Genomic DNA, 14,416 nt, shown 5'->3' with positions numbered 1-14,416 from the left:
ATCTCAAAAGTATTTAATTTGCTTTAAAGTGTTTTGCAACATTCTGAGGTTGTGAAATGTGCTGTAACATTGCAAGTTAGTTCTTTGAATCCTTTAAGCCCTTCACTTCCAAGGATTATAACACAGGTTTTACTCAGTGTCTCATTATGACTGAAGTTTTTCACGTCAGTTGCCATTGTTGAATGTTGAGACCAAACTTTCCGAAGGCAATCTTCAAGGTAGATCTGGCCAACTGTCTGGAGTAGGTCATCACCACAGAAGATGTACAGTTTAAAATGAGGAAGTCCAACACCGCATTAGTTTATTTGATCACTTTTTGCAATTGTGAATTAACTTTTAATTGCATATGTATCTGAATTGCCAGCCTGTTTGTCCATCTATCACACTATAGAGCTTCTCTGTTTGTAGTTCTCAGCTTTATCAATCTTGCATTCAGAGCAAACAATGATTTTGCAGATGTTGTTTCATATAATCTCTGACTAGTTTATTCAAACAATGTCTTTTGCAATTAGTTTTAATAAACATGTATTTGAGATGCATCATAAATTCAGGCACTGCTCTAATTCTACCCTCTTCAGCATTTCTAATTTCAAGTGCTCTTTTGTTGGTGACCACACCTTCAGAGCCTGAGCATTTAGCTATATGTTCCCTCTGTAAACCCTTATGTTTCTTTCTATCTTACATCCCTCCTCTAAAACATTCTCTAAAATCTGGTACTTCGATTTTGGTCATGGACGGGTTGGACTGAAGAGTCTGTTCCGTGCTGTACATCTCTATGACTGTTATGTGCTCTAAAATCTCCTTAGTGTTGCAGTTCATTTCATATTGCTCTTGTGAAGTGTCTTTATTTATGAATCATCTATGTTCCTATGGCACCTTTGACATAATAAAACAAGTTGTTGATGAACTCGGGGCAAGGATCATTGGGTTGTTAATTGTAGGACCACAAATTTTACAAAACGTATCTTCAGATTAATGTCATCTGAATATTTGGTTTCTTTCTCATTTGTATTCCAAACTTCAGATCGAGAGCTTACAGCCTCAGTGCTAATTCCTGAGACACATGAATCCACAAATGCCCTTTCTCTGCATTTTACTCTATTTTCCTTCAGTCAGCTACCCTGTCTAATTCTGAATGTTTGCCTGAGGAAGCAAGGGAAAAAAAAATGCCTTTTTTACAAATCAGTCACTGCTGTCGTGTTGTACTCAACCCATACACAGCAAACTCCATACACAGCAATTGGATAAATTACTGGATAATCTATTTCAGTGATGTTGCTTGAGGGATAAATATTGGCTAGTTCAGTAACACGCTTATTTTGTTTCTTAAAATAACATTCCAAGATCTTTTCCTTCCACCTGAGGGGGAAGAATATAATTTTGCAAGGGGGTGATTAGATATATTGAAGGGTAATGCAGTTGATGTAGTTTATGTGGACTTCAGGAAGGCATTTTAAAAAGTCTCACATTGGAAACTGATCAAGAAGGTAAGAACCAATGAGATCCAGGGCATTTTAACGAATTGGCTAGGTGACAGGAAGCAGAAGGTGCTTGTCGAGGGTTAATTTTGTGACTGGAAACCTTGGTCTGGCGGGCATTCTGTATGGGTTTAGTGCTGGGTCCTTTACTGTTTTAGAGTGCATTAAAGATCTAGACATGAATGTAGGAGGGATGATCAGTAATTTCGCAAATGACTCAAAGTTGGTGGTGGGATAATTAGTGAGGAGAAAAGCCATAGACTATAGGACAATATAGTTTGTCAGATGGGATTTAATCTGGAAAAGTGTCGGGTGATTTATTTTGTGAGGACTAAGAAAGCAAGGGAATAAATGACGAATGCTAGAACCCTTGGAAATACAGAGGGTCATGGTGATCTTGTTGTGTGTGCCTATTGATCCTTGAAGGCAGCAGGACAGCTAGTTAAGAAACTATCTGGGATACTTGTCTTTATCAGTCAAAGTAAAGCAAGGAAGCGATGATCGAGCTGTGTACAATATTAGTTAAGTGACGGCTGGACTACTAGATGCAGTTCTGGTTGCCACACCATAGAAAAGATGTGATTGCAATAGAAGAGATTCAGCAGGATGTCGCCATGGCTGAAGTGTTGCAGCTATGAAAAGTGACTAGATAGGTTGGGGTTGTTTTCCTTTGAGGAGAGAAGGCTGAAGGAGAAACTGATTGAGGTGTACAGAATTATGAGACGTAGATAGGAACAAACATTTCCCCTTAGTAGTGGGATCGATAACCAGATCTAAGGTAAGGAGCAGGAGATTTGAAGATAATTTCGGGAAAATCTTTTTCACACAGAGGATGATGGATATCTGGAACTCACTGCCTTGAAGGATGGTAGAAGCTGAAATCTTAACAACATCTAAGAAGTATTTGGACAAGTTTAGGTTTAAGTTTTATTTTAACCACTCAAGGAATGTGGGCATCACTGGCTGGGCTAGCATATATTTCCTGTCCCTAGTTGCCTTCAGGAAGATGGTGGTCAGCTATCTTCTTGAACTGCTGCAGTCTGTGTGCTGTAAGTTGACCCAAAATGCCATTAGGTAGGGAATTCCAGGATTTTGACCCAGTGGCAGTGATGGAACGGTGATATAGTTCCAAATCAGGATGGTGACGGGCTTGAAGGGAAACCTGAAGGTGGTGTTCCCAGGTATTTGCTGACCTCGTTTTTCTAGATGGAAGTGGTCATGAGTCTGGTAGGTGCTTGAAATAATTTCCCAAAGGCCACTATTGCGTCCCCAAGTCACCTTTTATTTAGATGTGCATAATACATGACATTGACCCAACTAGCAAGGGCCTAGAGTGAGCAGAACCCCTGAAACTCTTGTTTATATCTGTCAACCGATTAGACCAGGTTAACATCCCCAGTCAACGATTTCATTCTCTGAGATCCACCTGGCTCACCTCATTCCAGTCACCAAAGTGCTGCCCAAGGAGCTTTGGTGCATTTCAAACTCCTAATTTAAAATGCATTCCTACATGCATTAGAAACAATATCAAACCTTGGGAGATGTGACTCCCTCTAGTCAACAAAGTGACTGAAACTCCAATGGATCAGGCTCGCATTGTTTTCTTCAGTGTAAGTACTGCCACAGTCACATTGGAGCTGTTTACATACTAAATTCATGCTACAGTGTGCAAGCTAGTGGGTTGTCTAGACCCATATGCTGTGTGCTTATAATATAGATAAGAATGTACTTTGTATGGCAAAAGGATTGCCACTATGAAATGCAAAGTTTTGATAGATTGAGAGAAATTAATTAAAATACTATCTAGAGTTTCCTATTTTTATTAAAAGTTTTCTAAAAAAAAACAAGTTGGGAAGAAATACAGAATAGGGAGGCGTGCTTTTGATTCAGAGGATTTGAATGCTTTATTAATGCACAATAATGAGTCATCCTCCTATGTTTCCTCTAAACATTAGCATATACCAAATTACAAAACAATTTAGAAATTAGATAAGCCATGTCTTCTGCATCTCTTGTTCTGAATTTACTTTGCTTCTATCTACAGGAGACATATATTCTCAGGACCAAACTACTTCCTTAGAAGGTGAACTAGAGATAGTAAAAAAAATTTTACTTTGGAAACCTCAGTTGATTTGGGAATAATTTTTCCTAATCCAAATGGAATCCTAATGATACTGAATTTTAATTAAATCAATGAAATGGATCATTAATAACACTACTTTGATGCTAAACTCCAGCACTCCTTAGTGGGTTTAATTAAAAGTTAAACTAGTACACCAAATAGAATCTGTTTTCAAGTATGTATTTTTTGTAATGTTACTTGGCACTAATGCAATTTACAAATGCTGCTGACTTGCATTCTGTTTTGATAGCACTCTGATTAATAATTACCAATGGAATCACAAATGAACAAAGATAATCTTTAAAGTGTACTGTTTGTCAGGAAGATCAAAAGTCATTTGCCGGGTGTCAAAATTCTGCTTGTTTCCAAATCATTCTCTCCTCTGCCTCCCTCAATATTAAATCGTGTTTCACTCGATGTGATTAGCTTAAACTATTCAATTTTCTGTGGATAGCTGAGCTTGGATAGCCATAAATATAAAATTGTCCCTTCTCCTGAATTGATACTATCAGCCATAGGATTTTTGAAGGACTTTGGGGAATTGTATCTAATCGTGGTTGTTCACAATGAAATGAAATTACATTTTAAAATGATCTTGAATAGGGTTGGATGAAATGCTAGTAAGGATACAGTTTAGAATGTTGTGTGGAGGAATTGAGGTTGAGCTTTCTTGAACACAGCTAACTTCCAGAAATAGAATTCTGTTGTATTTGTTAACTGTATGAGGTCTTGGTCTTCTTTTTGCATAACTAAAAGCTATTTTTAATTAGAAAATATTTAGACTAAATAAGAAAGATTTGGGAAATTACAACTTTTCTCCCTTGGGATGGAAGGGTTTCACACCAGAATGAAGCATTTTCATTTAGTGAAACTCTGAAACAGAAAGTCAGGATTTCTTCCTGTTACCCTTCGTGTTGACACAGGCATGTGACCTATAACTATGGTGATAGTTTTATATAGTTGAGAGCAGATTCTAGTGGTGTTAATTGCCATGTTGTTTATTGACAAAGCATGCAGTGAGGTTAAGTGCTGTGCACATGCTTTTTGTATGCTGCATCCACAATGTAAAAAAGTCTTATTTTAATGAAAATTGGTCATTAATGTTTGGTCATTTTGACACATAAATAATGAGCTGAAGTTGTTTTGTTACATTTCAGGATTCAAAGCCAGTTGTTCAATCCCTTAACTTTTAATTCTCTGAATTTTCTGCAAGATTCTCTCATTTAATCTTTGAATGGCAAACTGCAGGACAGAAAAGACTTTAAAGCAAAAACCCATACCGTAGTGCAAGAGTTGGAAAAATGTGCACCTCCAGGAATTTGGCCAGAAGTGTAGTTTTTTTTAATGCTTTTCTGAGGTTTGTAGCTGAGAATGTCTCCACTATTTTTGTAGTTATATTTATTTAGCAGATCAGAAATAGTGAATAAATGATTACCAGCTTGTTTTTTCAAAGTTTGAATCTTGTGAGAGAAGGGGATAACTGAGTGGAGACTGTTGAGCTCCTCTTAAGTTGAAGAGGAGATTTTAAAGCGTGTTCTTCTTACACAGTGGGCATGTAAAGAGGACCATGTGTGTTTGGGATGATTCATTTGATGCTTAAGAAATGGCCTCCTCCTGTGCTGTAAATTACTGGTTGTCTCTGTGAAAACAAAATTTGGAGGTGAACACACTGTAGCATTTATTTTACCAATGTATGAAAATCTGGCTGAAACAAAAAAATTTGATTGCATCATGTAGGAATCCTGATTATGTTCATGAAAAATTGCTCAATCTTTATCGGAAATCAAATTATAAAGCTGTGGCAATAAGTAAAATCTTCATTGTATTAGTAGTTAAGAGTGCCTGATTTATATTAGCGAACTTGCAAGGCTACTGAATAGCAGATGTGTTTACACTGTAAGCTAACGGCTGTTATGAAAGAGAGAATTATAACACTCCTGTCTACCTGAGTTGATTCAGCTGCATGATCATTTTGAATATAGCTTTGCTTCTGTTTTCTAAGTATTGAAGCAGTTGATAGAAAAATTGCGACAGGCCTTTTCTGGAGGACTCAGATTTTCACCATGACTGTACCTGATGGTAAGGAAGCTGAATTGAAGCAGACCATGAAGGTCACCAACTGAACAACTCAGTCCCTTCAGTGTTTTTAAAAACCAAATACTGAGGATTGGGAGCGAATAATAAAACAAGGCAAAGGCGATTATTAGTTTTTGGGCAGTAATGGTGATGTCTGCTGTGCTAAGAGATAAAAACACATAAGAAATAAGAGTTAGAGAAGAGGATTCTTGTTATTTGTTAGTTTTCCCACTGCTCACGCAGCTCAGTTTAAAACAACATTTCTGTTTCAAAGGACCTCAGAATGGTTGGAATGACCCTCCAGCTTTGAGTCGGATGCCAAAGAAGAAAACCATGGTAATTAAGAAATGTTTCAATATTTTTAAAACTTGGTTATTCTGTGAAAGCAAATAGTGAGATGATCGAATATATTGTTGTTTGGTGGAGTAGAGTGAAATGGTGAAGGGTAATTATCATAGGATCCCTCCAGTGTGGAAGCAGGTCATTCAGCCCATTGAGTCCACACCGACCCTCCGAAGGGCACCAAACCAAACCCACCCCCTCGCCTGTAAACCTGAATTTCCCATAGCTAATCCATCCAGCCTGCACATCATCTGAACACTTTGTGCAATTTATCATGGCCAATCCACCTAACCTGCACATCTTTGGACTGAGAGGGGAAGCTGGAACACCCGAACGAAACCTACGCAGATACGGAGAATGTGCAAACTCCACACGGATGGTCACACGAGGGTGAAATTGAACCCAGGTCCCTGGTGCTGTGAGGCAGCATTATTATTCAGTTTCTAATATAAAATTCTGCAGTCTGCTCTTATTTTTGTATTTCTGTTTTGAATTTCTTTGTCCAAACTTTTATTAACACTTTTTACATCATTGTGCTAGAGATGGTGCTGTCGTGCCCTCATTTAGAGGGTGAATGAAATTCCCACAGGTTTCATTAAAATGTGATCATAAAAGATTGCAAGAGGCACTATTTGCTAAATTGCTCTGTTTGATTAGCTGGGTCTAATCACTATTGATCCTTAGTGTGCTTGATTGATTCAGCATACGGTGGACTCAGAAAAGTAAGCTGACGTTAGAAATTGCTGCAAAAAGACCTCGACACCTGAAAGAGCAGACATTATAAAACACTTAATAAATTCCTGTTTCTCTCACATTCCTGTTTCATCTCTGCATGCTTGGAGGCAGATGAAATAGAATAAACACAGCTGTCAGGAAATGTGTGAAATTAGAAGATGCTTCTTAATTTCGAGATGGGTTTATGTTAACAATACGAGAAAAAAAACTTAATGCTGGAAATTTACAACAAGGTAAAAACTTGTTTGGTGAGAGTGAAGGTTCCATTCACTATTTCGACCTGGTTACAAACTCCATACCAAATCCTGATGAAAAATTATATAAAACTATGGAGACAGGTGTCTAGTCCAACATGAACATCCACATAGCGAGATGGTTTGGAAACTCATTGAATTTCCTGTTACTACAAAACATGCTGCCTATGGTTTGAAGACTGCAGGGAATCCAGAGAATAAATCTGTCTCAGGCAGCAGTAATGCTGTCATTGCACAGTAAGTGCTTGGACTTAGATGATGAGTGCAGTTAAAATAAGGTTCTAATCAGATCTTGATAGCTCTGAACCCACAAATTTAATGTCATAACATCGAAAATTTATTCTGTTCAGAGAAAAGATAGATAATGGAGTTTTCTCCTGATACCACAGCTTACACTGTTTCTCCACAGTTCTTCTTTCCCCTTTCAACTGCTTATCTAATAGGTCTGTGTAGCTCAAAGGGAAAAATAAACATACAGGGTGTGCTGCCACACCCAACAAATGTTCTCTGCCTGACATTCTGTGTTCACATAGAGTCATAGAGATGTACAGCATGGAAACAGACCCTTCGGTCCAACCTATCCATGCTGACCAGATATCCCAACCCAATCTAGTCCCACTTGCCAGCACCCAGCCCATATCCCTCCAAACCCTTCCTGTTCATACACCCTTCCAAATGCCTCTTAAATGCTGAAATTGTACCAGTCTCCACCACTTCCTCTGGCAGCTCATTCCATACTCATACCACCCTCTGCGTGAAAAAGTTGCACCTTAGGTCTCTTTTATATCTTTCCCCTCTCACCCTAAACCTATGCCCTCTAGTTCTGGACTCCCCGACCCCAGGGAAAAGACTTTATCTATTTATCCTATCCATGCCCCTCATAATTTTGTAAACCTCTATAAGGTCACCCCTCAGCCTCCGACGCTCCAGGGAAAACAGCCCCAGCCTGTTCAGCCTCTCTTTATAGCTCAAATCCTCCAACCCTGGCAACATCCTTATAAATCTTTTCTGAATCCTTTCATGTTTCACAACATCTTTCCGAAAGGGAGACCAGAATTGCATGCAATATTCCAACAGTGGCCTAACCAATGTCCTATTGATGGCCTTGATGTATCTTTCCAGTAGCTGAAAATGTGTTGCTGGAAAAGCGCAGCAGGTCAGGCAGCATCCAAGGAGCAGGAGAATCAATGTTTCGGGCATGAGCCCTTCTTCCTGAAGAAGGGCTCATGCCTGAAACGTCGATTCTTCTGCTCTTTGGATGCTGCCTGACCTGCTACGCTTTTCCAGCAACACATTTTCAGCTCTGATCTCCAGCATCTGCGGTCCTCACTTTCTCCTAGTATCTTTCCAGTACTTAATATTTCAATTTGAAAAGAGACTTTCATCAATTTGTTGTTTAATGTTGATTGTTTAGGTAAAGCCATTTTTAGATTCCTGTAGAAAATGCAGATCTTTGCTTCACTGTTAAATTATTGTCTCCAAAAGTCACATAGTTGTAAATTGCCAATAAATGCTTAGGCTGCTTTGTGACTTATTAAACAGCCAAGCTGATTTTTGTTTTGTTCTTCTTCACAGTCCATTCATTGTTTTAATTACAATATCATACAGGTACCTGGCAACTTCACGCCTCCTGCACCCATCACGGCTCCTATAATGAACCCAATTGCAGACCATCAGGCTCCAATGCAGCATCAGCAAGCACATCCTCCACTACAGACTTCGTTCCAGACTCCCCAGCAACTTTCAAATCAGCCAGCAGTCCAAAGCTCATATCAAGGAATGGTGCAGGCCTCACTACAACCAATGATGCCAAAGCATAGCACTGAGGAAGCTCCTGGTGCTCCTACTGGTGACATCATGCAGGTACAAGATTGTCCTGAGATCTTAAACTCTGCAATTCTTACTGAGCAAACTTGGCTCGGATGAAATTGGATTATTTTGTTATTGCAAATTTGATCCTGGACAGAATAAAATTATATAAACAATATGCGTGATACTTTTACAATGGGTTCATCGTTTGCATTAGTATTTTCTCGTAGTTTCCTTTGAATGAACTAAAGTTGCTTCTTATCCACCACATCCTACCTCCAAACAAGTGTTATCTTAGATTCAGATCCAAGTTAACATTTCTTTCTAGGTAGGATGGGTGATTGTCTCAGATAAAGAAGCTAAATAGTGGGCCAGCCAGATAGAGTCATAGAGAAGTACAGCATGGAAACAGACCCTTCGGTCCAACCTGTCCATGCCGACCAGATATCCTAACCCAATCTAGTCCCACCTGCCAGCACCCAGCCCATATCCCTCCAAACTCTTCCTATTCATATATCCATCCAAATGCGTCTTAAATGTTGCAATTGTACCAGCCTCTACCACATCCTCTGGCAGCTCATTTCATACACGTACCACCCTCTGCATGAAAAAGTTGCCCCTTAAGTCTCTTATATCTTCCCCTCTCACCCTAAATCTATGCCCTCTAGTTCTGGACTCCCCGACCCCAGGGAAAAGACTTTGTCTATTTATCCTATCCATGCCCCTCATAATTTCGTATACCTCAATAAGGTCACCCCTCAGCCTCAGATGCTCCAGGGAAAGTAGCCCCAGCCTGTTCAGCCTCTCCCTGTAGCTCAGATCCTCCAACCCTGGCAACATCCTTGTAAATCTTTTCTGAACCCTTTCAAGTTTCACAACATCTTTCAGATAGGAAGGAGACCAGAATTGCACGCAGTATTCCAACAGTGGCCTAACCAATGTCCTGTACAACCGCAACATGACCTCCCAACTCCTGTACTTAATACTCTGACCAATAAAGGAAAGCATACCAAACGCCTTCTTCACTATCCTATCTATCTGCAACTCCACTTTCAAGGAGCTATGAACCTGCACTCCAAGGTCTCTTTGTTCAGCAACACTCCCTCGGACCTTACCATTAATTGTACAAGTCCTGCTAAGATTTGCTTTCCCAAAATGCAGCACCTCGCATTTATCTGAATTAAACTCCATCTGCCACTTCTCAGCCCATTGGCCCATCTGGTCCAGATCCTGTTGTAATGTGAGGTAACCCTCCCCGCTGTCCACTATACCTCCAATTTTGGTGTCATCTGCAAACTTACTAACTGTATCTCCTATGCTCGCATCCAAATCATTTATGTAAATGACAAAAAGTAGAGGGCCCAGCATCGATCCTTGTGGCACTCCACTGGTCACAGGCCTCCAGTATGAAAAACAACCCTCCACCACCACCTATGTCTTCTACCTTTGAGTCAGTTCAGTATCCAATGGCTAGTTCTCCCTGTATTCCATGAGGTCTAACCTTGCTAATCAGTCTCCCATGGGGAACCTTGTCGAACGCCTTACTGAAGTCCAAATATATCACATCTATTGCTCTGTCTTCATCAATCTTCTTTGTTACTTCTTCAAAAAACTCAATCGTTTGTGACACATGATTTCCCACACACAAAGCCATGTTGACTATCCAGAATCAGTCCTCGCCTTTCCAAATACATGTACATCCTGTCCCTCAGGATTCCCTCCAACAACTTGCCCACCACTGAGGTCAGGCTCACCGGTCTATAGTTCCCTGGCATGTCTTTACCGCCCTTTTTAAACAGTGGCACCACGTTTGCCAACTTTCAGTCTTTCAGCACCTCACCTGTGACTATCGATGATACAAATATCTCAGCAAGAGGCCCAGCAATCACTTCTCTAGCTTCCCACAGAGTTCTCGGGTACACCTGATTAGGTCCTGGGGATTTATCCACCTTTAACCGTTTCAAGACATCGAGCACTTCCTCTGCTGTAATCGGGACATTTTGCAAGATGTCACCATCTATTTCCCTACAGGCTATATCTTCCATATCCTTTTCCACAGTAAATACTGATGCAAAATATTCATTTAGTATCTCCACCGTTTCCTGTGGCTCCACACAAAGGCCGCCTTGCTGATCTTTGAGGGGCCCTATTCTCTCCCTAGTTACCCTTTTGTCCTTAATATATTTGTAAAAACCCTTTGGATTCTTCTTAATTCTATTTGCCAAAGCTATCTCATGTCCCCGTTTTTCCCTCCTGATTTCCCCCTTAAGTATACTCCTACTTTCTTTATACTCGTCTAAGGATTCACTCGATCTATCCTGTCTGTACCTGACATATGCTTCCTTTTTTTTTAACCAAACCCTCAATTTCTTTAGTCATCCAGCATTCCCTACACCTACCAGCCTTTCCTTTCACCCTGACAGGAATATACTTTCTCTGGGGATGCAGAATAGGAAGACACCAATTGAAATCTTCAGGAACTTGGGCTACATTAATACATACAGAAATCTATCCTGTGACTGCATGAGAATTTACAGAGAGTGTGGTGGTTTACTTTGGAAAAGGGTGATCACTTCCTCAGTGCTTTTTGCTTTCTATGCTGCATTTATTTTATTTTTGAATTTATTTCCCCACTTCATTTCATCCTCTCAATTAAGCCACAGCTAATTTCAGCATAAGCCTCTGGCTATGGCAGGTGCCATTTTACAGTGTCTGCTCATGCATAGTTGTCTCCATAGGAAATCCAGAAATAAACTGCCTCAATGGTAACAATCCAGTTTAGTTACTGGAATAGCCCATGATACCTATTGATTGTCAACATTGCCGAATGGAGGTTTGGAGTTGTACATTTGGTAAACCTAAGGTTATTGCTGCATGTATCTAATAAGCATTGAGAAAATGTAGCTAATGAGCTAGCTTGGAGAAATTGGGCTGCTCTTTTTGGAAAAATGAAAGGCACCATCTTCCTGCTGAGCTAAGGGTATTTGGGGGTGGCAGCATGATGGACTGACTGAATTGCTCTATGGAAAGCTGACATTGATTCAATGGGCTAAATGGCCTGCCATGTCATAATTACTCTAACTCTGTCTTGTTATTTGCTCAGCCAGTACAACCAATAACCACTGAGAAAATTGCCAAGAAGCCCATTCCAGAAGAGCATGCCATTCTGAAGATTATTTTTGAAGGATTGATTCAGCGTTGCATGACTGCAGCTACTGATCCTGTACGTGCTGTCCAAAGTTGATATCATTTGCCTTTCTTATAGGTAGTTAATAGTTTCTGCTGTTACTAATTTGTAGGCTAATTCTCTTTGAGAATTGTGAATTGTTCAGTAAGCCTGCTTCAGTGCCAAAATTAAAAGTGATTTTGAAAGTATGTGTCTTTATATTAAACTGTACCGTGAAGATAAAATTCTGGTGGCTCAGGATCCAAATATATATAACGAGGTGCAATATTGATTTATACAGATCGGAGTTGGAGTCCTACCTTGAGTTGTGTTTTTTGAATTCGGATGGAATATAGTATGGGTACTGCAGTTGTTTCCTGGCTGGGAAAAGGGGGAATTAGCCAAGGATTTGGTTTCCAGTAAGGACCTCTCGATTGCAAAGTGTGGCTTTGTAAATGTAACCCTCCACTGAACCATTGCTGCCATCATAACAGAGTATGCTGCCAGCAGGTTCAGGTATAAAGAATGCATATTCAAGAGAGAGGCATATAAAGGGTGCCATAGCTCTCAAAATTATTCCTCTTTTGGAAGGATTGAGTCAGGAGAGAAAAGCTAACGGAAACTTGAAATTAGTAAGGTACAGTTGTGACTGTGAGAAAATTATAGCACACTTATTTTAATTAAAGATTTTTCTGCTGCTATTCAGTTACTTAGTAGATCATAAAATTTTGTTTGTTTAGCAAACCAAGAGGAAGCTGGATGATGCAAACAAGCGATTGGAATCTCTGTATGATAAGCTACGGGACCAGGTGGTGAGTAGCTGAATATGAACTGATTTTCTTTTATATTGTACTTTGTGATATCCTGAGCCTCTCATTTCCTGCAGCATGGTTCTTGCATAGCTTACGTAAACCAAGAGTAAACAAGGTAGCTTTCTTTCTTTCTTCCCTTCCTTTTCCTCCAGAAAAAAAGACTTGCATTACCTGAAGATGCAATAATATATTTCCTAATATCCAAGCAATTGCACACCCCACCACCCCATTCCACCCTTTTCTGAAGCCGCTATCATATAAGAACAAATCTCCTTCAGTGATGGCCAGCTTCTCCTAATTACTTTCTTCATAGACGCAATTTACCGAGTCCATATTTGGACCAAAGAAAGCCACGAAAAAGCACCGGGCATATTTGATAGGTGGTGCCAGTGAGGAACGTTGTTGGCCAAACTGGCAGCATTTTTATGTGTTTATTTTATTATTAATGGGATGTGGGCATTGCTGGCTCAGCCTGTGTTTATTCTCTGTCCCTAGTTGCCCTTGAGAAGGTGGTGGTGAGTTGAGTTCTTGAACTGCTGCAGTCCATGTGCTATAGGTTGCCCCACAATACTGTTAAGGAGGGCACCCTAAGACTTTAACTCAGCAATGGTGAAGGAACAACAGCATATTTCCAATCAGGATAGTGAGTGAGTTGGAGGTATACTAGCAGGTGGTAGTGTTCCCATTAATCTGTTGCCTTTGTCCTCTTAGATGGAAGTGGTCTTGGGTTTAGAAGGTGCTGTCTAAGAAACCTTGTTGAATTGAATTTCTGAGTGCACCTTTCAGATAGTAAACACTGCTGCGAAGAGCATCGGTGGTGGAGGGAATGAATGTTTGTGGACGTGCGCTTTGTGCTAGATCTTATTAGGCTTTTTGAATATTGTTGGAGCTGCATTCATCTAGTCAAGTGGGGAGTATTCTGTCACATGCTGATTTATGCTTTGGGGATACAGGAGGTGAGTTACTCACTACTGTAGTTCTAACCTCTAACCTGCTCTTGCAGTCACTTGTTTTTATATGGCTAGTCCAGTTTCTGGTCAGTGGTAACCCCCATGATTGATAGTGGGGTATTATGGTATAGTGACTTGAATATCAAGGAACAATGGTTAGATTAATTTTGGGGGATGGTCATTGCCTGGCATTTTAGTGGCACAAATATTACTTGCCACTTTTCAGCCCAAAATTGGATATTGTTCTGGTCTTGCTGTATTTCAACATGGACTATTTCAGCATGCAACCACTTTTAAAATCTGACAACCAACAAAATCGTTGTTCCCTTCGCAATTTGATTTTCTTGCATTTGTCCTCATGAGTGCAACAAGAAAAGCTTCCATAGTATGTCTCTTTTCAGCAAGAATCCATTTGTAAGAAAGTCCTAACAATACACTTAAAAATCATAGTATGATCGCACAGAATAAAGATGGTTTCATGAAAGTAAAATTGTGTTTAATAAACTTACAGTTTTTAAAAAAATAATTACTGGGACTGATAAAGAGGAGCCAATGGGTGTAGAGGACTTGCATTTCCAAAAACGATTGGATAAAGTGTCAGGTAAAAGGTTCATGCATAAAATTTAAGAGCGTGTGGAATTAGCAGTATTATGTTAGCACGATTGAAGGATT

General features: G+C 39.8%; 1 protein-coding gene across 9 annotated transcripts in view; it reads left to right on the top strand.

Moving 5' to 3' along the window:
• The window catches only part of sec31a (SEC31 homolog A, COPII coat complex component), a 113,185-nt gene that overhangs the window by 97,064 nt on the left and 1,705 nt on the right, over window positions 1-14,416 (top strand). For 5 of the 9 annotated variants that reach the window (XM_060825689.1, XM_060825707.1, XM_060825720.1 and 2 more), the window contains 5 exons: window positions 3,523-3,561; window positions 5,951-6,012; window positions 8,616-8,870; window positions 11,920-12,039; window positions 12,723-12,794. In XM_060825689.1, coding sequence (XP_060681672.1) covers window positions 3,523-3,561; window positions 5,951-6,012; window positions 8,616-8,870; window positions 11,920-12,039; window positions 12,723-12,794 — 548 coding nt within the window. The remainder of the gene's footprint in view (window positions 1-3,522; window positions 3,562-5,950; window positions 6,013-8,615; window positions 8,871-11,919; window positions 12,040-12,722; window positions 12,795-14,416) is intronic. The other 4 variants (XM_060825727.1, XM_060825735.1, XM_060825715.1 and 1 more) reach the window with 1 other exon arrangement.

The sequence above is a fragment of the Hemiscyllium ocellatum genome, chromosome 1 (assembly GCF_020745735.1).
Source record: "Hemiscyllium ocellatum isolate sHemOce1 chromosome 1, sHemOce1.pat.X.cur, whole genome shotgun sequence".
NCBI lineage: Eukaryota > Metazoa > Chordata > Chondrichthyes > Orectolobiformes > Hemiscylliidae > Hemiscyllium > Hemiscyllium ocellatum.
This window is presented reverse-complemented; position numbering and strand designations above follow the sequence as displayed.